Consider the following 25,447-nt stretch of genomic DNA (forward strand, 5'->3'; position numbering starts at 1 on the left):
GGGGCATGTGGCGGGGGCGGGGTCGGAGGATGAGGTGGCCAGAGAAAAGGGAATCGGAGGAGTGGGAGGAGATGGCACACGGCTGTGGGCGGCCTTGAGGTCTAGGCTAGGGACCGCAGTCACGTCGCATCAGGGAAATGGAGAGTTTGGCTTGGGAGGAACCTGGTACACTCCGGACGAGCCCTGACCCCTGCTGCTTCTGGTTCGGGGCCCTCTGCATTCCTTTTCTCCTGCGGGGCAGGTCTGGTTTCCGTCAAGCTCAGCCTTAAGCCCCTCCTTCCCGGCCCAGGGGGCCACCTGGGGCTTGAGAGAAGCTCTAGGAAGAATGCGAGAAGAGGCCCGCTGGGGCCTGGCGGGTTAAGGAGAGACATACGCTGAGGCCCCTGGACAGAGTAAGGGGTGGAGGATGCAGCGGTCCCGGGGGTCTTTGCTCGTGGAGACCTTTGTCGGAGGACGGGGTGTAGCAGCACTTCTCTGTCCTGGGCTGGAGATCGGGGTCTGAGCCACAGGCTCTTACCCAGGCCCCACGGAGCCTGCGGGGTGGGGCTTGGTCTCCACTCACAGGGAGGAGGTTGGAGCGCCGTCCTGATGATGTGTAGGGGGACATTTAATGGCCTCCACAACACTGCCCAGTGTCCATCACGTGCCTTGCATGGTTCTGGGTGCTGGGGACATGGATCATAATGTAGACAAGGAGAGAGGGCTAGAGATATATAGTGTTTTCACACTTTTAAAATTGTGACCTACAATAGGAATGAACATTTTATGATGTGTCCTCACATCCTCTTTTTCATACACACACGATGAAGATAAAAGTTTCTTAAATCATTCTTACCCTGTTGTGAGTGATCCCTTCTGTTCTGTTTCACTTGGTGACCCGGGGTAATGACTAATGCGGCATGACCCACTCTTTGAAAAATGCTGAATCCAAGTAGCTTAATCAATGGTGCGAACATGTGAACACGCCCTTTAGGTCAGAGGGACTTCAGATTGGGGGTGAACTTGAATGAGGAATCCTGAACTTAAGTTCCCACCTCCATGAAATAGATGTACCCACTGACCTAGTGATGAAAGATGAGGGGCAAAGTGCCTGGCACTTAATAGATGCCCACCAAACAACTTCCCTTCCCCGAGGCTGAATGCTTTGAGTTGGGGGTACAGACAAGGGGTAACCCCTACACTTCCCTGCACCTGATTTGCAAATCATTTCCCAGGCACAGGTCTCAGACTCTCCCTAGGCTTACCTGCTTGCCCTCCCCTGCTCCCTCCCCACCCCCTACCTTGGCCTCCTAGGCAGTGGTGAGAAACCACTACTTTAGCTCCTGGGCAGGGACTGATTCCAAGGCCTCCCAGGGAGCAAGCCTGCGGGCAGCTGAGGGGTGGCTGGAGCTTGTCCCTAGGGAGTGGGGGCATACTCTCTTGTTCCCCTGTCTCTGGAAAGAAAGTAGGTGGGCAGTGCCAATGTGCCGACCTGGTGCTGACCAGATTCTGCCTTCCAGATACTTGGTGCCACCATCGAGAACTCCAAGATTGTCCTGCAGATTGACAATGCCCGTCTGGCTGCGGATGACTTCCGAACCAAGTGAGCATCTCTGCCCGGGTGGGCTGCAGAAGCCAAGTGGGGGGGCAGAGGAGGCAATTCCAGGCCCTTTTGGGGCTCAGTGCAGTGAGAGGACTGAACTCTGCTCTCCCTTATCCCACCTGGTCCGAGCCCCAGCCCCCATGGTCTCCGGAATCCTGGGGAGGTGGGGAAGTCTTCAGAGGTACAGAGGAAGTGCTGGCTTGACTGCAACTATTTCCTCCGAAAGGTTCGAGACGGAGCAGGCCCTGCGCATGAGTGTGGAGGCTGATATCAATGGCCTGCGCAAGGTGCTGGACGAGCTGACCCTGGCCAGAGCTGACCTAGAGATGCAGATTGAAGGCCTGAAGGAAGAGCTGGCGTACCTGAAGAAGAACCATGAGGAGGTGGGGTTCCGGCTGGGCCATCCCAGCTTCCCAGGGCAGAGGACGCTTTTGTATCTTGTAGCCTCTGACCGTGGCCATGCTTGCTGTACCCTCAGCATGGCCATGGGTGTGGTGCATGGCTCCCAGTGTTCTAGCAGGGGATGGTGGTGACCCAGTCTGTCCCCTCTAGGTCTGCCCTCTGAAAACCAGCCTCTTTTGGCCTGAGGGACAAGGGAGTGACCAGGCTCAGGCCAGAAGGGTCTAGGCCCTGACATGCCCATCTCTGCTATACCTTTCCAGGAAATCAGTGCTCTGAGGGGCCAGGTGGGTGGCCAGGTCAGTGTGGAGGTGGATTCTGCTCCAGGCATCGACCTAGCTAAGATTCTGAGCGACATGAGAAGCCAATATGAGGTCATGGCTGAGAAGAACCGGAAGGATGCTGAAGCCTGGTTCACCAGCCAGGTATGAAGGGGGAAGCAGGTGCCCTTTGGGGAGGTGGCAAGGAGAGAGGGCTTGATGCTCCTAGGAGAAGATCTTCCTCAGTGCCTGTTCACTCCACCTTCTCTCTTATTGCAGACTGAGGAGCTGAACCGGGAGGTCGCTGGCCACACTGAACAGCTGCAAATTAGCAAGACAGAGGTCACTGACCTGAGGCGTACCCTTCAGGGTCTGGAGATCGAGCTGCAGTCTCAGCTCAGCATGGTACGTGCCCTCTGCCCTGTCCTTGAAGCCTTGGGCAGCCTGGGCAGTGGCTGTGCCCATGTCTTCCCTGGGAACCAGGCTCCACTGAATCGCCTTCCTTCTCTCTGCCCTCAGAAAGCTGCCCTGGAAGGCACGCTGGCAGAAACAGAGGCTCGCTTCGGAGCTCACCTGGCACAGATCCAGGCGCTGATCAGCAGTATCGAAGCCCAGCTGAGCGACGTGCGTGCCGACACCGAGCGGCAGAACTTGGAGTACCAGCAGCTCATGGACATCAAGACGCGGCTGGAGCAGGAGATCGCCACCTACCGCAGCCTGCTTGAGGGCCAGGACGCCTATTACAACAACCTGCCCACCACTAAGACCGCCTGAGTCTAGCATCTTCTGGGCTTCTTGCCCTCCAGCAAAGGGATGCCCCTGGGTAGAAGCATGGGAAGGGAGGGACTCTTACCTCTGGCTCTCTGCCTGACCTGCCAATAAAACTTTATGGCCCAAAGGAGGAAGGACTTCGGGTTTATTATTTCAGCCCATAGAAATGGGCCAGGCCTTGGCCCTGCTTATATTTTATTTGGACCAGAGTCCACCCTGTCCCAGGAGAGGGAAGGGAGGGTGCTCACAAACTCTGATTGTCAGGGTTAATCTTGTTTGCAGAAGTCTTCATTTATCTAACCTGTTCCTTAACACAAGCTTATGAAATAAAGCATTGCTCCCATTTTACAGAGGGCTTGGGAGAGGTAAAATGGTTTATTGCATATGTAAATGTTCTAACATGCGGCAGAGGTGGGATTTGAAATTGGTTTTTGCATCCAGATTAGTTTTCTTTCCACTATACCTCTCCAAGGGTTGGCATTTGTATGTATGAAATTAATGTTTACGGAGCACCTTACTGTGTGCCACTTCATTAAAACAACCTTAAAAGGTAGTAAGTAAGAGTTGCATCTTATAAAATAGGAAACGAGGCCGTGTAGCAACTACATGGCAGAGTCAGGACCAGAAGCCAGGTTTCCCGATTTGTAACCCACAGTGCCAATTCCACACCCCTCCTAGGATTGACACCACTTGTGCCAGGTCCTCGGTACATTTCATTCTTGCTCCATGTGAAGGCCTCGCACTGGGATTCCCTGGGGCAGTTCTTCCTGACATTTCTTCCCTTGACAGAAGGAAAAACTGGGGCTTTGGGGTCAGAGCCTGCATAATGGGGACAGGCATCCTGCTCAGTGCAAGCCTGGCGAGTGTGCCTGCTGCGCGTGTCAGTGTACGAACAGGCACTAACACATTCGACCATTCCCAGGCAGTCTCGCAAATGTCACCTACACCCACCAGCCCATACCTGGGCTCAGAGCCTGGAATGGGACCCAGGCTTTACCCAGACCTCTCACACAGATCCCCAACCGGGCTTGCCTAGGGCCGGTCTCGCCTAAGGCCAGTCTCAGGTCAGCCTCGGGCCAGCTGGGGAAGCAAGTCCCAGCTTCCTAGTACGACTCCGAGCTTGGGTGGGGATGGTCCTGCCCCTGCGGTTTACAGCTCAGCTGCCAAGAACTGAGGCCAATTAAAGGTAAATAATTCCCACTTCGCCCTGGCTGAGAGGTTCAGGCTGAGTGGATCTGTTCAGGCCCTATGGAGATGGGCACGTCAGGGCCCAGACCCTCCTGGCCTGAGCCTGGTCACTCCCTTGTCCCTCAGGCCAAAAGAGGCTGGTTCCTGTGAGGGAGAGGGACAAGCCAGGAACACTACCCCCACCCCAGAAGGTCAGTAGGAGAATGGAATGCCTATTGCCTGGAGCCCAACGTCATTCTAAGGAGGCCTGTGACCCTGTCATTCCCTTACTAATCTTGAAGGAGGTGCTCTTTCTGCCATTTTTCTTGGGGCCTTGGAGAATTTCATTAGTTTGCTCCAAATCATACAACCGGTGACCCTAGACCTAGAGTCCAGCTCTTTCCCGCTCACCTTCTGCATCCTTGGGCCAGGAGCCCCTTCTGCCACCTCCCCAAGCTGTTCTGTTCTGGCCTTAGCATCCACAGCCCCCTCTCACTTCTCAAGAGGCCTTGGAACTACAGGCCAGAGACCTGGCTGCACCCCCAGGTTGGGACTTCCCTGAGATGTTTGTACCCTGTTCATGAAAGCCTCTGTTGTCACAGCTGAAATCTCCCATGCCCCAGAGGCCCCTGGAATGTGGCTGAAGGGTGGGGTCTGGACCCATACAGGTGGGGCAGGTGACTGGGTCACAGGTCTGAGTGTCGAGAATGAAGCTGTTCTTTGTGTGTGTGGGTGAGTGGGGGAGGGCAAGGGCGGGGACACTTTCCTCTCTCAGTCTGGGAGCTGAAACTAGGGGTACCCTGTTGACAGAAACGGCTGGAATAGCTACGAGGGAGAAAGAGGAAGGGGGAGGAGAATTGGGGTGCAGCGAGGTCTTGCCATCCCTACTAGCCATATGACTACTTCTGTTTGCAAAAGGCACGTCCTGTCGGCTGTATGGCTCCATCCCTGAGTCAGATGGGCAGGAATTATTTCCATTTTCTGGATTGGTAGACTGAGGCTCAGAGAGAGCCATTACCCAAAACCACATATAATACATGAGAAAGGAGGAATGCAAAGGTAGGTGTCTAGGCCCCAGGTCATGTGCTCTGTCCCTAGCATCTCCCTTGGGGGTCTTGGTGGTGAGTGTGGATTCTATCATTTATGGAGACCTCTCTCTCCATGTGCCATCAAATGCTCACGGCCCTGGAGCTAGGGTCCGTGTTAAGGCCCAACTTTTAAAAAAATTTTATTGTGGGAAAACATATCCTTCACCATTTCTAAGTGTACAGTTCAGTGGTATTAAATAAATTCACATTGTTGTGTAACCATCACCACCATCCCTCCTCATAACCTTTTCTCTGTAAATCCTGTAAAACTGAAACTCTAAACCTATTAAACAATAACTCCGCATTTCCTCCACCCACCCAGCCCCGGGCAACCACCATTACGCTTTCTGTCTTCATGATTTTAACTACTCTAAGTACCTCATATAAATGGAAAAATGGCCCAATTTCAAGTCAGGAACCTGGCTCAGAGAGGTTGAGTCACACCCAGAAGTGGAGTCCAGTCCTGGCTTTTTCCACTGGGCTGCATCACCCGATCCCAAGTTAAAAAGACCATCTCTAGGGATGGCCTGTCTGTCTGTAGCGGACGAATTTCTGAAATTGACACAGCATCCTGCTTGGGGCGGGGCCCGGGGCTTCAGCCTCAGCCAGGCCGGACGGAGCCTGATCTACGCCCTGGCCAGCCACCCTCACCTGGCACTAATGCACAGGCCCCACGGCCCCACCTGGACCTTGAGCTCACAGGAGCTGTTGGGATCGAATCAACAGGGGTTTGTAACTGGGGCAGCTGCCGCCCACTTGGGCCTGAGAGTGGAGGGAAAGCCACCCTGAGGGGCGGCTGGAGGGGAATCAGCGTGCAGGAGAGGGGTTGGCTAGGGTCCAGCCCTCCTTCGCCCCAGGGTGATGATGTGTAATTGTTCCTCCGTTAATTGCTGGGGCCGTAATGTCTGCAGAGGCTTTAATGAGCTATGGCTGATCTGACTTTGATTATTTTTCTTTTGGAGGAAGACAATATCCTCCCACCCATGAGACAATACCACACTGTCTGGGACTAGCACTTAGAGGCTGAGCTCGCTGTGATGCTGGGTGAGGAGGAGCCCATGCCCACTCACCCAGGCTGGTGGTCCCCCTCCCACCACCCCAATTCAGGTGCAGGAATATGGGGTCTGTGGGAGAGACCCTCTTTTCCTGTCTCTCTGTGTGGGGGTCAGAAGACCCACTTGAGTCTTGGCCTTGCCCCTTACCTTGTACAAATCACTTCTCTCTGAGCCCCGATTTCATCCCTTCTGAAACAGGGCCAGGGATCATCTTCTGTGAATTAGGATCAGAGGAGGTGTTGGATGCAAAAGCATGTCGTAAACTGATGTGTGCATCATCACCCTGGGAGTAAGGGGATACTGTTATTATAGTAATAATAACAACGGCCTGCATTGCTTAACAGTCACTGGCCGTGGAAGACTATGGAAGAGCAGTACTGCTCACAGGACGTGGTGTGATGCCCAAGGACAAAAGTCCCTCCTGGTGAGGGTATTCGGGAGTCCCAGGTGATGGACATACATGTACCCCACTATTCGGCCTCTCAGAAGATGGGGAGCCAGGAGGAGGCAGGAGGGAGGCTCTTGGGCCTCGGGGCTTCCCCGTAAGTGGGCACTGCAAGTGCCCCTCGCCACAAAGAAGCCGAGACTTAAAGGCAATGCATCCGAGGTGTCACAGGCAGTGATTGAGAGAGGCGGGACTTGAACCTTGGGCTGGGGGACCCCAGAGCCCTGTTAACTTCACCGTGCTGCAGCCCTGGGCCAGGAATCCTCCTCCTGACTCTCCAGCTCAGGCTTGCTGACTTCTCCAACCCCTGTCTTCCCTAAGGACTGGAGCTAAAGCCGCACCTCCAAGTGGCACTCCTCACAGGTATCTGGTATCCCTGTCAAGCCAGTCCCTGAGCTGGTGCCTGGGAAAAGGGCTCCCCTCTCTGGCCTCAGCATCCTGCTCTGTGAAGTGGTGCCTCTGCCTGCAAGATTTCCCCGGTTTTCCTGCCAGGCCTCCCTATCTCCTCCCTTCCCATAGCTCAGGCAAGTAGAGCCTCTACATAGGGTCTCTCCCCAGCTCCACAGGACAAATGGGGTTAATCTGGCCCTGCTGTGCAGCAACATGCCTCTCCCGGAGAAGGCAAGGGCTTCCTGAAACTCGCCCCTGTCTTATCTGCAGAGGTTTGCCCCGACGTGTCCCAGGAGCAAGCAAAGTTTCAGTGACATGTGTGGTTGGCAGGGGGCAGGATTATCAATCAGCCCCTTGTCAGCCTCAAGCCTTCTGGCTTTTGTGAGAATGCCAGAGTAGTGGGGCTGGGGCTAGAGGTGGAGGAGAGGTGAGGGGTGGAGGAGGAGAGTCCATTTGCACCATTAGGGAAGTGACAGATGCTGGCCTTTTTGGTCACCTCAGCTGGAACTTGACTTGAGACCCCTGTCGCTGTCCTCAGCCTGTCCCCAAGGGCCCTTCATGTGCCTCTGCTCACCAGTCCCCAGAGGCCATGTCTTTGCTTGAGCCCTGTAGGCACACACAAGGGGACTGTGAGGGGGACAATACAGAGCAGTGATGGGAACTGAGAGCAGGTAGCTGGACACCTAGGGGTGAGGGTCCCAGCTGAGGGCAGAGAGTGGCCCGAGCTGCTCTGGCGCTGCTGTGCTGTGATGCGACTTTGCTCCCCGTATTCTGCAGTGTAGAGATGAACCTGAAATCCAAGTGTTAAAACCATGGCTGGAGGCGAAACACCATCTTTCATTCTGAATCATCTCTTTTGTTGCATTAAAAAAAAAAGAAAAGAAAAATCACACATTGAGGCGAGTAGGCAGCTGTGTTTGTCAGGAATGCAGAAGGAGTTGGCTTCCCTTTGGGGGAGGAGACGTGAACCCACAACACCCTCCAAGGGGTACATAAGGAGCCCCAGGCTGGGGGGTGACAGGCGTAGCACTTTGGTTTCAGGAAACCTGTACCTCCTGCCAGCGTCTCTTGTGCTCTCTGAGAACTCGTCGGCTGCTGCCTGGCCATGAGCACCACGTTTCTGCAGACTTCTTCCTCCACCTTTGGGGGTGGCTCTACCCGGGGGGGTTCCCTCCGAGCTGGGGGAGGCAGCTTTGGTGGAGGGAGTCTCTATGCAGGAGGTGGAGGCCGAAGTATCTTGGCTTCTTCTGCGAGGTTTGTCTCTTCAGGGTCAGGAGGGGGCTCTGGAGGAGGCATGAGCTATGGCTTCGGAGGAGGGGCTGGTAGTGGTTTCGGTGGAGGCTTTAGAGGTAGCCTTGGAGGTGGCTTTGGTGGGGGTTTTGGCGGCGGCATTGGTGACTTTGGTGGTGGCGATGGCGGCCTCCTCTCTGGCAATGAGAAGATCACCATGCAGAACCTCAACGACCGCCTGGCCTCCTACCTGGACAAGGTGCGCGCCCTGGAGGAGGCCAATGCCGACCTGGAGGTGAAGATTCGTGACTGGCACCAGAAGCAGAGCCCGGCCAGCCCAGAGCGTGACTACAGCCACTACTTCAAGACCATAGAAGAGCTCCGGGACAAGGTGAGTCCTCGGGGGTCAGCGGGATGCGGCAGGTGACTGGTGGCCTGCACATGCGTCTCTAACATCAGTGCTCCTTGAAGAAAGCCTTTCCTGCCCGGGCAATGACTGCTGGTGTGTGACCTTCGCAAACTTGGAGCGTGGTGTGGATGTCGGCACACATCCACTCAGCTTGGCAATGTGGGGTGAATCCTGGGGATCTGGTCAGGACCAGCGGGGGCCGAGGTGGGCGCAATGACAAGGAGCAGTCACTCTCCCTGCCCCGGACTCGGGCTCCCTGACACAGGCTCTGTATGTGTCCCTTTGCTTCTTTTGCAAGAACGATGAGTGTAGCTTCAGGAGCCCTGAGTGCCTCCTGCCTCATCCTCCGAGGATGTTTTTGGTGCCAAAAGCACTGTTGGGACTTAGGAGACCTGGAACTCACAGGCTCTGCCACCCACCCGCTCACTCACCCTTCCACTTGCCTGTACCGGTTTCCTCAGCTATAAGATGCCTTCCTCAGCTGCCCGCCAGGTTCTCGATGGCCGGAATGTTCTGTGTAGATCTCTGGCTGTGTCAAAGTGTGCAGGAGACCGGCTACCCCGAGCTGTTCAAGGGGAGGTTGGTGGAGTATCCCCGAGGAGGTTGTTGTCACAGTGCCCTGTACCTTACTAGTCTTGGCTGGTTATTTCTCCCAGGCAGTGCTAGACAATCCTGGCTCCTTGGTCTGTCATGTCCTGGAGACAGGGGCAGACCAAGTAGTGAGTACTGAGATAAGGCTGGACTCTGCCCGAGGACCCTATAGGCTTCTGTTGGTGGCAGCAGAGGAGAAATTGTCAGTGGGGGCCACAGGTAGGGAGAGCAGCAGGAAAGAAGAAGGGACCCTCTTGACACCAGCTCCCCGTCTCCTGCAGATCCTGGCAGCCACCATCGACAACTCCCGGGTCATCCTGGAGATAGACAACGCCAGGCTGGCTGCGGACGACTTCAGACTCAAGTGCGCTCCTGCCTGCCTCTCCCTTCTGTATCCCTCCCCGCCCCCGCCCTGCTTTCTTGGCCTCTCTCCCTCCCCCAGACCCCTCTCCTTTCCTTATTTTTGGTTCCCGCTCTCTTCTAGGTATGAGAATGAGCTGGCTCTGCGCCAGAGCGTGGAGGCCGACATCAACGGCCTGCGCAGGGTGCTGGACGAGCTGACCCTGTCCAGAGCCGACCTGGAGATGCAGATCGAGAGCCTGAATGAGGAGCTGGCCTACCTGAAGAAGAACCACGAGGAGGTGGGGGTGGCGAGAGCAGAGCTGGGCTGCTGGCGCCTCCTCACAGCTGGCCGAAGGGCTTAGAGTTTCAAAAATGCACCCCCCCCAAAAAAAACAGGGGTCCCCATGGAGAGGAAGAGCCATTGTTCTCTGGTGACACAGACCCTTTTCCTTCTCTGATCTTTAGCCAGGCCAGGTGGCCGGGGGAACCGTCGTCCCGATTTGTTTTACGAGTTCATGCAAAGGCCCTACTGTTTTGAGGTCTTCCCTTGGTAGCACCTAGAGAGGGAGAGAGACCCCCAGAGCTGAGGGGCCCATGTGGTCAAAAGTCCTCCTGAGCAGTGGGAAACAGAGGCTGGGAGGGTACGGGGGAGAGCCAAGCTCATGCAGCGAAGTAGGGACAGAGCCAGGATTGGCATATGGGGGACCCCAGACTCTCCACTCTCTCTTCTGCCCTCTGTGTCTAAATGGGCCCCACCTACCCTGCAGGAGATGAGGGAGTTCAGTAGCCAGCTGGCCGGCCAGGTCAATGTGGAGATGGACGCAGCCCCAGGTGTGGACCTGACCCGCGTGCTGGCGGAGATGAGGGAGCAGTATGAGGCCATCGCAGAGAAGAACCGCCGTGATGCCGAGGCCTGGTTCTTCAGCAAGGTGGGCCTGACCTCCTCGCCTTCCCTAGCTCCCCAGGGCTCCCAGGAGGCCCACGGGCTCATTACTCTGTGTGTGACCTACAGACCGAGGAGTTGAACAAGGAGGTGGCCTCCAACACAGAGATGATCCAAACTAGCAAGACAGAGATCACAGACCTGAGACGCACCATGCAGGGGCTGGAGATTGAGCTGCAGTCCCAGCTCAGCATGGTATGGCCACCCCACCCCACCCCATTCTACTCCATCTCACCCCACCTCGCCCCAGTCTCTTCCACCCTCCGTGGTTGGTTAAGCCTTATCATTCCCAAGCCCCCGAAGAGGAGGTTCCCTGCATGCATTCGACACCTCTCCCCATGCCCCCAGTGGCTTCCTTTTAGCCTGATGTGGTGTCTGTTGATCTGTTGCTCCATCAGAAAGCCGGGCTGGAGAGCTCGCTGGCGGAGACCGAGTGCCGCTACGCCACGCAGCTGCAGCAGATCCAGGGGCTCATCAGTGGCCTGGAGACCCAGTTGAGTGAGCTGCGCTGTGAGATGGAGGCTCAGAACCAGGAGTACAAGATCCTGCTGGACATCAAGACGCGGCTGGAGCAGGAGATCGCCACCTACCGCAGCCTGCTCGAGGGCCAGGATGCCAGGCAGGGGCAGTGTGCAGAGGGAGGAATGAGGGAGGGGCCGGTTGTGGTCCAGGTGGAGAATCATCTTAGGGATTCAGCAGCAGTGCCAGAGAACTGGGCGTGAGGAGAGAGGGCTCTGGATTCTGTGCTCAGGTCCTCGGTTGTTACCTTGGGCAGGTTATGTCACCTCTCTGGACCTGTGTGTTTTCTGTAAATGACAGGGGTTAGGCTAATGCTGATTCTACTCCATACATGAAACAGGTGTTATTGTAGGTTGGAATCTATCTGCTTGGGGGGTGGCAGATCTGGGTAGGCTCTCAGCCTCTGGAGAAGTCAGATGTGGGGGTGGTGATGGTGTGGGAGCTGGGGAGGAACGCTGAGCCAGCCACCAGGGCCTCCCATTGGGCAATCTGAGCTCCTGCCTTTGCTTACATCTATTTCCCCCTTTTCCAGGATGGCTGGCATTGGCACCAGAGAAGGTAAGTAGGCTTAGCTCTTTTCTAGGGGGAGGGGAGCTGTCAAAACCATCATTCTCTTTGGAATGGGGAGGAAGGAGAAAGAAGTCAATCATCCCAGTAGAGTGAGGACATGCCCATTCCAGTTGACACCTCTTTTCCAGTGGAACCCTCTGTCAGCCCCAGTAAAGTTGGGGTTAAAGATTTACTGAGAAACTTCCAGGTCAAGAAGCCTCTGTCCAGGTCCCACCTTCATGGACTTATGCCAAAATGCACATGATTACTTCCTGTTAATGTGCAGTTAAAAACCCTGCCATTCTTGCTCACTGTGGGGCATACCTGCCACCACCACCACCCATGCCTGTGATGAGTAGTTCAACAATAGCCTTTCTGGCAGCACTTGAAGGATTGGCCAACGGCCATTCTCAGGGGTACTGTCCAGTTCTTCTGGAGCTCAGCCAAGGTCCTGGCCCCCTTGGGAGTGGAGGGGATGGAGAGGGTCCCCCAATCTAAAACTTGCTCTTTCTTTCGACAGCCTCCCTGGGAGGCGGCAGCAGCGGCAAACTCCACATCAACGTTGAGGAGTCAGTGGATGGGAAGGTGGTTTCTTCCCGAAAGAGAGAAATCTAAGCACCTAGTGCAGGACACACGTTCCCCACCAGTCCTACCTTCCCTAGGCTTAACAGAGGACTGGCTAGAGGGGCTGGAAAAGTAAACTCGTTTCTGTCTTCAAAGGGTCCAGCTCAAGAGGGTCCCTCATCTCCTAGTCCGGAGCTCTGGATGCTCTCCCTCCTTCTGCCCTCCATCTCTCCCCACCTCCTTTAGAACAGGGAGGTGCAAACAGTGGCTGTATTGTGTCACGAGTTCATTTTTACTGTATCTGTCCATGCAATAAAGAATTGCTTCTCCTTTTGCAAATATCTTTTGGTAGCATGTCCAGTTTTTTCTTGTCGGGGCCTTTGAGGAGGCCCAGGGCACACATGCTGACATCTCCCCCAACATTGTCCTCTTCCTCGCATGATCATAATTCATTCTTTGAGGTGCCCAGGCTGCCTGGGACAAATCCAAGCTGCTCAAATAAGTTGCTCTTCTGGTTTACTCCATTTGGTGATCATGGAAGCAGGCGATGAGGGTGGGGTGGGTTGGTTCCTCGAAGCAGTTTTGTGCACTTAGCACAGAACTTGACGCATTGACTAATTATTTACGGAATGAAGGCATGGATTGTATTGGTTCACCGCTGTATGGTTGGCATGGTGCTAGGCACACCCACCCATGGATTTCATTTAACATTCATAACTATGGGCGGCCAGGATTGATTACTTGCATCTTAGAGATGAGGAAACTTGGAGATGAGATGAGCAACTTAGAGATGAGGAAGTTGGGAAGATGTGTGGCTTGCCCAGTGGCCTCATGGATGGATAATAAGCAGCAGGGCTGAAACTGGGTCCGTGTCGGTATGACTCCAAGACCAGGGCTTCTTCCAGGACCCTAGGCCCCATCTCTTCAAAGCTCATTTCCAAGACCCTACTTCTCGCTTCTTGCCCTCACCACATGTGCTATTTGAACCTTCCCTTTTTTTCTAGCCAGGCGTACCTGACCTCCAGGGTGGCTGAGCCAATTCCCATCTCTGCTCCCGTGCAAAGCTGGCTCTCATCCCCCTGAAGCTGCTGTTTCCCCTGAAAGAGACACTTAAAATGCTCAGGAAGAGAGACACTTAAAATGCTCAGGATGAAAGACACCACCTCCAGGAAGCCCTCCCCGATTTCCCTAAACTTCAATCCAAAGCAACACCGACTCCTATTGCCCTTCTCGGTCCAAATACCGCTCTTATTCCCCTGTCCCCAGCATCTCCACCTTTGGGCCCATTAGAGCAGCTGCATTTACGCACACCTGATTTGTTGCCTCTGGTCTGGGTCTGGTTCCTCTGAGATTCTTGGCCCTGGAGAGAGGGCAGGGAATGAGGAAGTAGAGAATTCTGGGTGCCGTGCTGGGTTCGGGTGAGGATTGAGGGGAGAAGGAGAGCTGGTTTCTTAGTCCTGTGGGGGAGAGAAGTTTGGGGGTACTTCTGTTATCCTGAGAATCAGATCATTTGGGGGGAGAGCCAAGCCCTCTGAGAGGGCTCCTTGAGTCTCTCTGGGTGAAACTCCTTGCCCAGCAACCCTCCGTTGGAGAGAAGGTGGCATCAGCTTTCTGGGGGAGATTTAATCTAGAATATGTCTCTTGAGTATACACTTTGAGGCCAGGCTTCCCTGAGGCTGGAGGAAGGAGATGGAATTTATTAAGTACCTACACTGTGCCAGCCTCTGGGCAGGGCATTCAATGGATGGCATCTCATTCACTATCTCAGCAGCTTTGTGAAGGCGGGTCGGTCTTCGGCGTCAGTTTTCAGAAGAGGAAATTGAGGCCCAGGGAAGTTAAGTAGCGTGAACGAAGTCATAAGCTGGGAAATAGTGAAACTGGGTTGAGGCCGTCTCTCTGATTCCAGACCCTTGCTTTAGCCTTGATGTCACGAGGGTGACCGAAGATGGCCACGCCTTTCTTACGAGCGTGGGCTAATCTGAAACCCACTTCTTGACCTCTGTGGGTAGCCTTTTCAAGGGTCATACAGCCATTATGGTTGGAAAGATTGTCCTTTCAGCTAACCTTGGTTTCTCATGCCGAGGTTTAAGCTCACGCTGAAGCCCAAAGCACCAGGTGCCATGTCCTCAACATGCTGGGAACAGTTAGGCTCCTTTTTGAGACTTGGACCCAACAGCCTGGCTGCTGTTCCTGCCTCACCTCAGACCTCTGGGCCTCTGTCTCAAGCCTTCTAAGCGGCCAGCAAAGGGTTTTCTCAGTCTTTGGTTTGCAAGAATAACCACTTCTGATGCAGAGAGGCAAGGTGGGGCTTGGCCCTCCTCCTGCCAGCCTTCTCTCAGAGCAGACCTCTGAGCTGGAAGAGAGGAAGGCTGTTTCTCTCTCCTTGGGGTGCCCGTTCCTGCTTTCCTGGGATTCCAGAGGGGCTGTCAGAGAGGTCTTTGGACTTGCCAAGTTGTCCCCTGCCTGACCCTGGAATGAGATGCCCGTGCCCAGGGATAACTCATGCCTAGCTGAGCCCTTAAATAGTGTGCCGTAGAGATTGCCGCCTTCTGCCTGCCCCTGGGCTGAGGTTGGGCTTGGATCCCAGCCAATCTGGGAGGTATGTAGCCTTTTTCTTTCAGAGAGAGGGTGGCTTTGGGACTAAGGATTAGGGCCTTGGGCGTGTCCGCTGTACGGGTTGGGCTTCCTAGAGCAGGCATGGGGCATGCCTGCCACTACTCTCTGAGGACTTTGACGGGTTGCTGTCCCTTCTTGGGTCTCGGTTTCCCCCCCTTTAAATGGAAGAATCTGTCTGGGCATGGTGATCTCGAAGATCTCTGTGAGTTAATCTGTGTCCTTGGACTTCAGAGGGGAGTCCGTACTGTGAGATCTGTGACAGCAGGGCCATGTCCACTCTATGCACTGTTGTGTCTTCAGAGTGGGTGCAAAATAAAATCTTGTTGAACTAATTTATGCACTTAGTCTCCTTTGCTTTTTCCTGTCTTGGACATGGCTCTGGATGTTCACTAGCATCTTGGGTGTGTGCCCATCTGGTGGTCACTCATCCCTCCATAGGCAGCTAGTGGCACAGGGAGAAATGAGAAGCTGGCAGCTTTTCCCATGAGATTTGGAACTGGAGTGACTCCACTGGATTTTGCTCCCGTTTGCCACTCCTTCTCACCCAAATCCAGCAGACAGTGTACCCCTGAAATAGCTTCTCAGGCCTTTATGAAGAACTTTCCTCTGCCGGGAGCAGTGCGCAGAGGTTTATTAGACAAAGACCTGTCGTCAGGAAATGTAAGACTGAGTGGGCAAATAAGATAGAGATGCCACCAACTGTCACTTGTCTGGTTGCTGTACCGGCTGCAGGGACCAGAGAGGGAGGCAAAACAATGTGCTGACACAGGATGGAGTCCCAGAAGAATTCTCGGACTGGTCATTTAACAACTATGAGCTGGCATTTCCTCATTTGTAGAAGGGAAGGAGAAGCAGCCGTCCTCCTGCCGAGCTTCTCAAATGCTAACTCATCTAATGCCTGTTTTTTAGTTTCAGCCACTGAGGCACTGAAATGTTGAGTGACTTTTCCAAGGTCACATAGCTAGTCGATGGCAAATGTAAGGTTGAAACTCAGGCCCACCTAATTCAAAGCCTTTGCCAGCCTCTGGGAAGCCCTGGGGGATATAAAAAGAATTTTAGAAAGCTGGGTGCTATAGAAACATAAGAGTCTGAGGCATTAAGGCTAGTCTGGAGAAGGCTCTTGGGGACCGCTGTGCCAAACAGGCGTTTCTGAGGGTGGGGAGCTGCCCACAGGGCCTCGGTCTGCTATCTGGGGAGGGTCTGCCTTCCAGGAGAGGCCCCTCCCCTGGGGAAGAGCCTCAAGACCCTTTGGGAAGTGGGTCAGCCATCCTGGCTCTGGGTCCCTCGTGGTCCAGGGAGAGAAGTAAAGAGGAGGGAGGAGCCTGATCTCAGGTCTAAGCAAGGAACCCTGGATTAGGAGCTTGGGGACAGGATGCAAGCCTCAGCTCTGCAGATGAACAGTCTAGCGACCACAGACAAACTTTTGAGAACCAGAGACTCAGAATGGAAATTGCCGAAGGAAACTTAGAAGTTATTTCATTGTAAGGCCCGTGATGAGTTGGAGGTAGAGCTGGAAATCCAGACATTTCTCCTTGTTCCCCACTGCTTTGGACCTTGGCCCTCTGGGCCTCAGTTTACCCACAAGTAAAATGAGGGGGTTGGATGGGAAAGTTCCCTAGACAATCCTGGCTCTGACATTCATGTTGAGTGGGTACCCCCACAAGCCCCGAGCTTTAGTGCTCACACCAGAGACAGACAGCAGACGGGCTGACCCATCAGACCAACAGCCGCTGTGGGAAGCAAGACCATACACCAGCCAGGTCTGGGATGATGGGGTCCTGGAAATAAAGATGATATCACAGGACACCCTTGCTTGGATGGGATGGTGCTAACACTGGCCTGAAAGGGATTTACTAGGCAGTGGTTAAGGGCACAGACCCTGGAGTCAGAGGTTTAAATCTTGGCTCTAACCAATCGAATTTAGGTAATGTATGTAATCTCTCTGGGCCTCAGTTTCCTCACCTGAAAAAAAGGGTATGACAAAAATAATAGAGTTCTTTTGAGGACCAAATGAGGTCATGCATGTAGCGTGTTTAACGCAGTGTTAAGAAATGTTAGCTAGTGCTATTTTATTATCTTTTAACACAAGTAGAGCATCCAGAGATCATGCAATGAGTTCGTAGTAAGGCTCCAAGACAACACGAGGTTGGGTAGAAAGAGCCAGAGGCCAGGTTTAAATCTTGACTTCATGGTGACTTTGGCCAAGTGACTTGGCCTCCCTGGACGCCAGCTGCCTCATCTGTAAATGGGGCCAATAAAACCCTGTCCCGTTGTCGTGTGGACTTAGTGACCGGTGCTCAGTGCAGCCTCATTTGCTGGGGGTGCTCCTGAATGCTGCTTTTCCTCTCTTTCCTGGAAATGTTATCGGGGAAGGGACTGAATTTGGTGTCATTTTGTCAGAAAGCAAAGCAAGAAGCTCAAGTAACTGGGTCCCCAAGATGGGCTTCTCCCCAGCTTCCTCCAGGAGGGCCCAACATGTGTCTGCCTGCCCTGTGGGCCCATAAGGGTCAGAGGGGCAGTCCTGTCTTGAGGCACCACAAGTGCCTGCTGGGGTGGAGAGGGGCCAAGCCCTGACCCTGTGAGGGGAGGCATGTCATGGCCACCAGTGTTTGTACTGCTGGGGCTGTGCAGGATCTTTCGTATTGTTCCTCTGAGAGGCGTTGGCAGAACCTGCTCAACAGCCCCAGGAAGATCATCAATCTAGGCCTGGCAGGTTCCATTAATCACCTTCTTGTCAGTTTTGATCCTCTGCTGAGAGAGGGAGAGTGACTGCTTTGGACTGAATCATGTCTTTTCAGAGAGAGCTGAGCCATCATTTTGGAGCAGAAGGGCCGGGCCGGGTCAGGGGTCAGCCCAAGTCCCTGGGCTCACAGAGGTCTTTAAGCACCCCCAACACACCCTGGCTCGCTCTCTGGCGCTTTCCTATCTGCAGAAAACAATGGACAAGAAAGCTCTGACTCAGAGCCTTCTCTCCTGGTCTTGCTTGCTGAATCAGCCAAGGGGTTTCCAGGATAACCTAAAGTCTGTGCCACCCCAGCCCCTGACCTGGTCCCAACAGACCTTCTGACTGCTGTGAGCCAGAAGGCTTCTCCCTAGAGGTCATTCACAGCAACCTTGGCCCCCTTGGTGAGTTGGGCTGGGAGCCGAAGTCCAGGGTCCTCCAATCTCAGCCCTGAAAACTTCTCCTTCTCTTCTGGGTTTGGAGAGGCCACCCCAAGGCCCTTTTCTTCCAGCCTGAGTGGTTACTAAACACCAGTGGCTCAGTTTCAGCTGTGTCTGTCCCAGGCTTCTTGGCAGAGACCCTGGCCCCAGGCTCTGTGTCACATTCTCCTATGTGACCTCTTGGTTAAACACTCACAAGCTGAGGCAGATGTCTTGTGGTCGGGGAGCTAGAAAAGGCTCTGCTTAGGTATTGCAAGACCTTCTTTCTGGGCTTGGCCGTGCCTCCAAGGCAGCCGATATAATGGAGTGATGAAACGCACGGGTCAGGCCGACCCAGGGCTTCTCAACATCAACATTATTGACCTTTTGGGCCAGAGAATTTTTTGTCGTAGGGGCGTCCCTGTGCATGGGAGGATGTTTAGCAACATCCCTAGCCTCTACCCTCCAGATTCCAGGAGTATCCCCCTGTTGTGACAACCAAAATATTTCTAGACATTGTCAAATGTCCCCTGGGAAATAAAACAACCCTGAGCCGAGGACCTCTGAATTGATCTATGGTGACAGTAGTTGGAATATTGTTGTCCTAGGGGTGTGGGGTGTAGGTAATTGACTGGGAAAAGGCCCAAGGAACTTTACGGAGTGTTGGGAATGTTCTGGGTGGTGGGTGCACAGGCGAACACATGCTGAAAACTTTATACACGGGTAAAAATGCGTTAAGCTGGATGCATGATTTGTACATCTTATTATATAAAGAACATACCTAAAAATGAGTCTTCGTTGTCAGACAGAACCAGACATGGGTTTCAGTCCTGACTCTGCCCTTAGGGTTCAGTCTCCTCATGTGTAAATGGGGATAATCATAGGACCCTCTTCACTGGGCTGCTGCAAAGTTGAAATGAGACAGTGAGAACAAAGTTTTTAGCCCAGTACCCATTGTGGGGAGGGATCTGAGAGCAGTAGCTTTTATAATGTGCCTCAATTTCTGTGCCTCAATTTCCCCAGTCGTGTTGGATGGTCCCTAAGGTTCCTTGCCATTTGTGACTTTATCCGATGGTCTTGCAGCCATCTTTTTCTCAGCCTAAACACTTTGAAAATAGTTGATGCTATAGGACCAAGCAAAGTTTGTCATCAGAGTCGCTGGAGGCACTTGAATAGATGAACTGCTAAGAAGGATGCAGAACACTTGAGTCAGAAGTTTTAGAAATAGAAGGAAGGGAGGCTGAGGGCCGCGGTGACCTGGCAAAGCACCAGGCCATTTTGCAGCCACCTCTCTCTGAGAAGCCTTTGCAGCTCGGTCCCCATTCTAACATTGGGTGGGGCTGAGAGCCTATGGGAGTGAGCTCCCTAAGTGGGGAGGTGAAACAGAATCCAGTTGTCAAAAGATAGTCTCAAGAAGAACACCGTTCCCTCTGAATCATCCCTTTTGTTAAGGATTAAAAAAAAAAAAAGCCACCCCCCGCAAAGGCACAACCCACCCTGGTGAGCAGAGGTAACTGAGCTTGTGGGAAACAGATGTGTAGCTGGCACCAGTCAGAGGGTGGGGAAGGGAGGAGAAAAGATGGGGCGATTGTCCAACCCCTGTGGAGAGTGTATAAAAGGCATCCACAGGGGGAAGAACCACAGTCCTCAGCCCAGGCCAAGCCAAGCTGTTCACACCTGCTCTCCATCTTGCTCTCACCATGAGCTGTCGTCTGCAGAGCTCCTCCGCCAGCTATGGAGGTGGTTTCGGGGGTGGTTCCTGCCAGCTGGGAGGAGGCCGCAATATCTCTGCCTGTTCAACCCGGTTTGTCTCTGGGGGATCAGCTGGGGGCTATGGGGGTGGCGTGAGCTGCGGCTTTGGTGGAGGGGCTGGTAGTGGTTTTGGGGGTAGCTTTGGAGGTGGCTTTGGAGGTAGCTTTGGAGGTGGCTTTGGAGGTGGCTTTGGAGGTGGCTTTGGTGACTTTGGTGGTGGCGATGGCGGCCTCCTCTCTGGCAATGAGAAGATCACCATGCAGAACCTCAACGACCGCCTGGCCTCCTACCTGGACAAAGTGCGTGCCTTGGAGGAGGCCAACACTGACCTGGAGGTGAAGATCCGCGACTGGCACCAGAAGCAGAGCCCAGTCAGCCCGGAGCGTGACTACAGCCACTACTACAAGATCATAGAGGAGCTCCGGGACAAGGTGAGACCATGGATGCCGAGGAGAGCTCCTCTGTGCAGGGCAGAGCCTAGAAAGACAGGAAACGCAGTACTCCAGGGGACTGGAAGTTGCAGTGGGGATGAGATTCTCACTCTTCCTGTGGGGGAAAACTCTAGTCTTTTACTACCAAGCATCTCTACTCCTGATGGGCTTTCTCATGCTATAACCCTCCCAATGCACGTTCTCCCATTCCTTGTTTTCATTGTTGTTATTACTCATGTCGACATTTTTACTGTTTTCCAAACAGTTATGGTATTAGTGACTCAATCTTTATGGTCCTAACCCACTGAGTTATTTGGAAGCCATGACAGTTTTAAAAGCCACTAAGAATGACTAAAATCAACAGACAAAGGGATACAAGTTCATTCACTGGTCTGGGGACCATTGAAACTCTTATTGTCAGTTGGCTGCAACCATGTGGGGTAGATGGAGCAGAGGCTCAGGCAGTGTTAAGCCGAGATTCCCTCCATGGCCTGTCCATCACACTGTGATGCCAGCTTGATGGAACAGAAATCCACCTTCCTGGGCTGAGTCCAAGATTTGAGGGGTGGATTTAAATGTTTTGGAATATAAAAGTATAGACAAGGAATTCAAATGAATAGGTATATTCGTTAGATTTTTCTTCCACTCATTTGGGAGGCCAGCTCCATTGCAAGTATTATGAAGTGCATGCAGCCAGATTGACTTCCTCCTGAGAGGTTTCTCGACACAGTGGCCCAGATGGGTTGCCAGTCTGAGGCTGTGGAGACGTGACCGACCAAAGATGATTTTGGTGAGGTTGGTCCCTTGAAATGCACATCCTGATCTTCCCCATCACGACCAGACATAGATAGCTACAGCAACAGAACAAACCAAAGGGATCTGGCCCGCCCCTCACTTAGCAGAAAAGGAACCGAGGCACAGCTCATATGGAGAAATCTGATGACAACCAGTCGCGCCCATGTTTTCTCAGCCCTCCTCTCCAAGCTCACGGAACCTCCAGCGGTTACATTCCGTATTTTGCAGATCCTGGCGGCCACCATCGACAACAACCGGGTCATTCTGGAGATCGACAATGCCAGGCTGGCTGCCGATGACTTCAGGCTCAAGTGAGTTTATTTCTCTCATTCACTTTTCCCGGCAGTCTCTTGTTTGAGACAAATGCTCATCTGAACAATGAAATTGGGGCTTCTCAGGAGTGAAGGTCTTGGAGGAGTAGCAGAGCCCAGTGCAGGGCGAGTGTCTAATGTCACTTCTGTGTGGCTTTTTCAATAATAAAAAAAAAAATCCTTTAGGTACGAGAACGAGCTGGCCCTGCGCCAGAGTGTGGAGGCCGACATCAACGGCCTGCGCAGGGTGCTGGACGAGCTGACCCTGTCCAGAGCCGACCTGGAGATGCAGATCGAGAGCCTGAATGAGGAGCTGGCCTACCTGAAGAAGAACCACGAGGAGGTGAGAGGGAGCGCAGGCTTGCCGTGGCTGCATCACTTCCAGTGAGAAAGGCGAGCGGTCTGCTGCGGCCAGACTCAGCCCTCCACGCGGGACCTGGAAAGGCCTTCCAGAACGCTCCCAGAGCATCCAGAGCCAAGGAGAGGGAAGGTGAGGAGCTTCACACCTCTTCCTCTCCCATCCCCACAGGAGATGAAAGAGTTCAGCAACCAGGTGATAGGCCAGGTCAACGTGGAGATGGATGCTACCCCTGGCATCGACCTGACCCGCGTGCTGGCAGAGATGAGAGAGCAGTACGAGGCCATGGCGGAGAGGAACCGCCGCGATGCCGAGGAATGGTTCCATAACAAGGTGCCAGCCCTCTTCCCCCATGGAGCCAGGGGGTTCCAGGGCCTCCCAGCCGGTCCCCTCCATCACCTTCTTCCTGCTTGATTTTCAGAGTGCAGAGCTGAACAAGGAGGTGTCTTCCAACACTGCTATGATTCAGACCAGCAAGACGGAGATCACGGAGCTCAGGCGTACGCTCCAAGGCCTGGAGATCGAGCTGCAGTCTCAGCTCAGCATGGTACCTCTGCTGTCCCCTGCCCAGCAGCCACCATCTCTAGGCCTCCCCTGGGCCTGGCTCTCCTCATAACTTCTCTGTTGCCCCACCAGAAAGCCGGGCTGGAGAGCACGGTGGCAGACACGGAGTGCCGCTATGCCACACAGCTGGTACAGATCCAGGCTCTGATCAGCTGTATCGAAGCCCAGCTGAGCGATGTGCGGGCTGACACTGAGCGGCAGAACCTGGAGTACCAGCAGCTCATGGACATCAAGACGCGGCTGGAGCAGGAGATCGCCACCTACCGCAGCCTGCTCGAGGGCCAGGACGCCAAGTAGGTCCTCGCTAGTCTCTCTCTTGAGTGACCGCAGGACCCTCGGTTGTCAGAGCAGTCAGGGTCTTAGGGATCGGGCCTTGTCTCCTAGACAAGAAGGGACTTATCTGAGCTTTAACAGCCTGGACGAAGGAAGACCCAGGACCAGAGCTCTCCTGTCTTCTTGAGTCAGTCTGTGGGGGCATCTCCTCAGCAGGTTTCAGGGTCAATACCTTTCAACATTCTAATTCGAGCCTCTGAATTAGACCGTCAGAAATAGGAATATCTTCTATTGGAAAAATATTAGCTTGGCTTCAGGTTATCCCAACAAAGCTATTAAGATGGTGATTTAGCTGACTTCAGACTGTTTGCAGGGACCAGGCCACTCCTGTGGGTGCAGGGGAGGAGTCTGGGGGGGTGCGGTGCTAAGTGAACCAGAGGAAAAACAAAACTTTTGGCAAATGCCTTGCATCTTGGGGCCAATGATATCTCCTCCTGAGGCCTCAGACAGACAGGCCTGGCAGCCATCTGCTGCTGCTGTCCCCTAGGCTGGGGGCACAGCTAGGTAAAAAAACCAACCAAACAAAAAAACAAACCCAACTCAGGGGCTCCAAACGATGGTCTGGGTTGTTCCATCTGAGAACAGGTAAGCAGCTGTCCTCAGCTGCTTTCTGCTCATGGCTGCCTCTCTCTTCTCTCCCAGGATCGTTGGCTTCACCTCAAGAGGTAAGGAAATATTGGGGGGAGAGGCTCCTGTTCACTGCCCTGGGGGGTGGGGAGGGAGGTGGTGCTAGGCTCCCCTGTGGAGGGTGGATGAGGCTGCGGTGGAAGTGGTCGTTTGCTCATCTGTTTTCCTCAAGAGCCTCTGGGCTGTCTTGGAGGGAGCCAGCTTTGGGGACAATCATAGAGTCACCTGACCAGTGAAGGAGTTTGGGGTCCTCCTGGGGGTCCTGATTTGGCCTGAGGTGAGCTTCCTCCAGTCTGAGCGTCTCTTGCCTCCTCTTTCCCAGGAACCACCAGCACCAGCAGCACCGCTACTACTGGCCTCAGTTCCAGCAACCGCGCTTCGGAAACCCGTAGGCCTTCGGAAACCCGTAGGCCTTAAAGCTGCCTAGCATCCTCTTCAGCACTCAGAGGAGGAATGAGCTGAAGGTTCCTGCAGGAGAGGGGGAGGGACTAGGGGACACTCAGTCACTCTGCCCCCAGGCGCCTGGCCCCTGCTCTCCTGGGCACGGTCACTCCTTGCTCTTCTCTCTCTGGGTCAACTTCCTTTTTTTTTTCCTGATCCAGCTGTTCTGATTTCTTAGCTTCTCTACTTAAAAGAAAAGATAATTCAATAAAGTTTCCTGCCTTTTTGCAAACGTAATTTCGATTCTGGCCTGGTTTCTGAGGATGGTCCCTGCCAAGACCCCAATTTGGGGCTGTGGGTGAGTGGGTTTCCCTGACAAGTCCAGTCCAGGGAGCTTCCAGTGGGGAAGAATACAGGCACCTGGGCCAACCTCCGGCACCCAGGTGCAGCAGTGACAAACACAGGGGGCACAGGTGGCTCCTGGATGGTGGCGCCCAGCAAACTTGGGTAGCTGGAGTAAACCGGAGCCGTGCAGAGATACGTGAGTTCAACACTCTGTAGGGTGTCCGGTGGTAATAAGGCAGCAAACGGTTCTAGTTGAGTCAGGTTGTGGGGAGACATGGGGGAACGGTATGGAGTGGGGCAGCTTCATCAGGTCTGCTGGGCCGATATTGCCCCTCCCAGGGGTGGCCAGCTGCCCACGCCCACAGCAAGCTCACACCCCTTCCTGGGGCTGCAGCTATGAGGAAGCAGCCCACCCCACTGGTGCCTGACTAACCTCTGTGTCAATGACTGTTTGCGAATGAGCACATTAACTTTGCATGTTAACTCAAGGAATACAAAATAGAGACGAAAGTAATAATGGATCTAGCACTAACTGTGTACAGAGTGCCTTCCACTCTTTATTTCATTCGTCTTTACAACAAGCCCATGAGTTAGCACACTTATGCCATTTTACACATCTGAAGGCCGACGCTCAGACTGGTTAAGTGACCTGCCCAGTGTGAGAGCTGGGGTCCTCATCCCAGCGTGTTTTCCAAGGGGCGGCTGGCCCTTTGTCAGAGTCAAGTGTTCAGCTCTGGGATTCTAGGGAAAAAAAGATGAGACTCTCTTCTCAGCCCTGACATTTAGGGGACAAAGACATCAACCACTGAACGTTCCCGTGGCATCCCAGTGTCTCAGAGGCCCAGAGGGACGCGACTTCGCACAGCAGGTGCTGCACAAATGTGGCCAATTGCTGTGCTGCCTGTGTGACTCCTGGCTGCTTCAGTCACCCTCCTCCTTGCCCTTAGCAAAAGATGCCTCCCTCTCCCCAAGGCTCCGCCTGGATAGATGGGACAGTGTACTCCTGCCATCCCCATGGGGTTGTGTATCCTGCTTGGGTCCTGCAGGGGGCAGGCTCACTCCAGAGAGCAGTCAGTGCTTCTAAGGCCACCCGTTGGGACACAGATTGAAGGGACAGGGCTCTAGACCTGGTTTTACCCTGGCTTGGTCCCTACATAAGGCCCTGTCCAATCTCCAGTGTCTTGTTGGGCAGCTGGGCACTGGGGCCAGCAGGGCATGGCTGAGGACGGAGCTGCAGCCCTGAGACCCCTGGTGTATCTGTTGTTGTCCCTCTGTTTGGGACAGCAACCTGGAGAGTCCACAGAAGACCCAGAATATGAGATGAGGGTGTTTAGGCCTTCCTAGCAAGGGGAATCTTGCTGTCCCCCACCAAGGGAGGCCTGGGGAAGAGGAGGAAGAAATATCACAGGAGGGCTGAGGCGGATGGGCTATGCAGCAGTTTTCCTTCGTCACCTGTGGGGTCTTTGTCTCTCTTTGCCTGACTCAGTGC

At 54.0% G+C, this 25,447-nt stretch overlaps 3 protein-coding genes across 3 annotated transcripts in view; all 3 read left to right on the top strand.

Moving 5' to 3' along the window:
• The window catches only part of KRT19 (keratin 19), a 4,131-nt gene extending 767 nt beyond the window's left edge, over positions 1-3,364 (top strand). The window contains exons 2-6 of the mRNA XM_006924640.2: positions 1,500-1,582; positions 1,809-1,965; positions 2,245-2,406; positions 2,521-2,646; positions 2,761-3,364. Coding sequence (XP_006924702.1) covers positions 1,500-1,582; positions 1,809-1,965; positions 2,245-2,406; positions 2,521-2,646; positions 2,761-3,015 — 783 coding nt within the window. The 3' untranslated portion in view covers positions 3,016-3,364. The remainder of the gene's footprint in view (positions 1-1,499; positions 1,583-1,808; positions 1,966-2,244; positions 2,407-2,520; positions 2,647-2,760) is intronic.
• Positions 3,365-8,182: 4,818 nt separating this feature from the next.
• On the top strand, positions 8,183-12,605 carry KRT15 (keratin 15). Its single transcript, XM_006924639.3, has 8 exons — positions 8,183-8,778; positions 9,669-9,751; positions 9,872-10,028; positions 10,497-10,658; positions 10,742-10,867; positions 11,071-11,291; positions 11,724-11,749; positions 12,261-12,605. Exons 1-8 carry the CDS (start codon positions 8,263-8,265, stop codon positions 12,353-12,355), a joined length of 1,386 nt encoding a protein of 461 aa, XP_006924701.1. The 5' UTR covers positions 8,183-8,262; the 3' UTR covers positions 12,356-12,605.
• A 7,057-nt stretch (positions 12,606-19,662) lies between these two features.
• On the top strand, positions 19,663-23,910 carry LOC102892644 (keratin, type I cytoskeletal 13). The gene is made up of 8 exons (XM_015599068.2): positions 19,663-20,244; positions 21,268-21,350; positions 21,537-21,693; positions 21,880-22,041; positions 22,130-22,255; positions 22,345-22,565; positions 23,248-23,270; positions 23,555-23,910. The coding sequence occupies exons 1-8, from the start codon at positions 19,762-19,764 to the stop codon at positions 23,647-23,649; spliced, it is 1,350 nt and encodes a 449-aa protein (XP_015454554.1). The 5' UTR covers positions 19,663-19,761; the 3' UTR covers positions 23,650-23,910.
• Positions 23,911-25,447: the final 1,537 nt, after the last annotated feature.

The sequence above is a fragment of the Pteropus alecto genome, unplaced genomic scaffold (genome assembly GCF_000325575.1).
Source record: "Pteropus alecto unplaced genomic scaffold, ASM32557v1 scaffold98, whole genome shotgun sequence".
Taxonomy (NCBI): Eukaryota; Metazoa; Chordata; class Mammalia; order Chiroptera; family Pteropodidae; genus Pteropus; species Pteropus alecto.

Excerpts from the sequence above, each read along its gene's own strand:
- KRT15 (XM_006924639.3), top strand. The coding sequence starts at position 8,263 with ATGAGCACCACGTTTCTGCAGACTTCTTCCTCCACCTTTGGGGGTGGC. Across the intron at positions 8,779-9,668 it reads TAGAAGAGCTCCGGGACAAG|ATCCTGGCAGCCACCATCGA; the intron begins GTGAGTCCTCGG and ends CGTCTCCTGCAG. Across the intron at positions 9,752-9,871 it reads GCGGACGACTTCAGACTCAA|GTATGAGAATGAGCTGGCTC; the intron begins GTGCGCTCCTGC and ends GCTCTCTTCTAG.
- LOC102892644 (XM_015599068.2), top strand. The coding sequence starts at position 19,762 with ATGAGCTGTCGTCTGCAGAGCTCCTCCGCCAGCTATGGAGGTGGTTTC. Across the intron at positions 21,694-21,879 it reads TGAAGAAGAACCACGAGGAG|GAGATGAAAGAGTTCAGCAA; the intron begins GTGAGAGGGAGC and ends CCATCCCCACAG. Across the intron at positions 22,566-23,247 it reads CTCGAGGGCCAGGACGCCAA|GATCGTTGGCTTCACCTCAA; the intron begins GTAGGTCCTCGC and ends CTTCTCTCCCAG.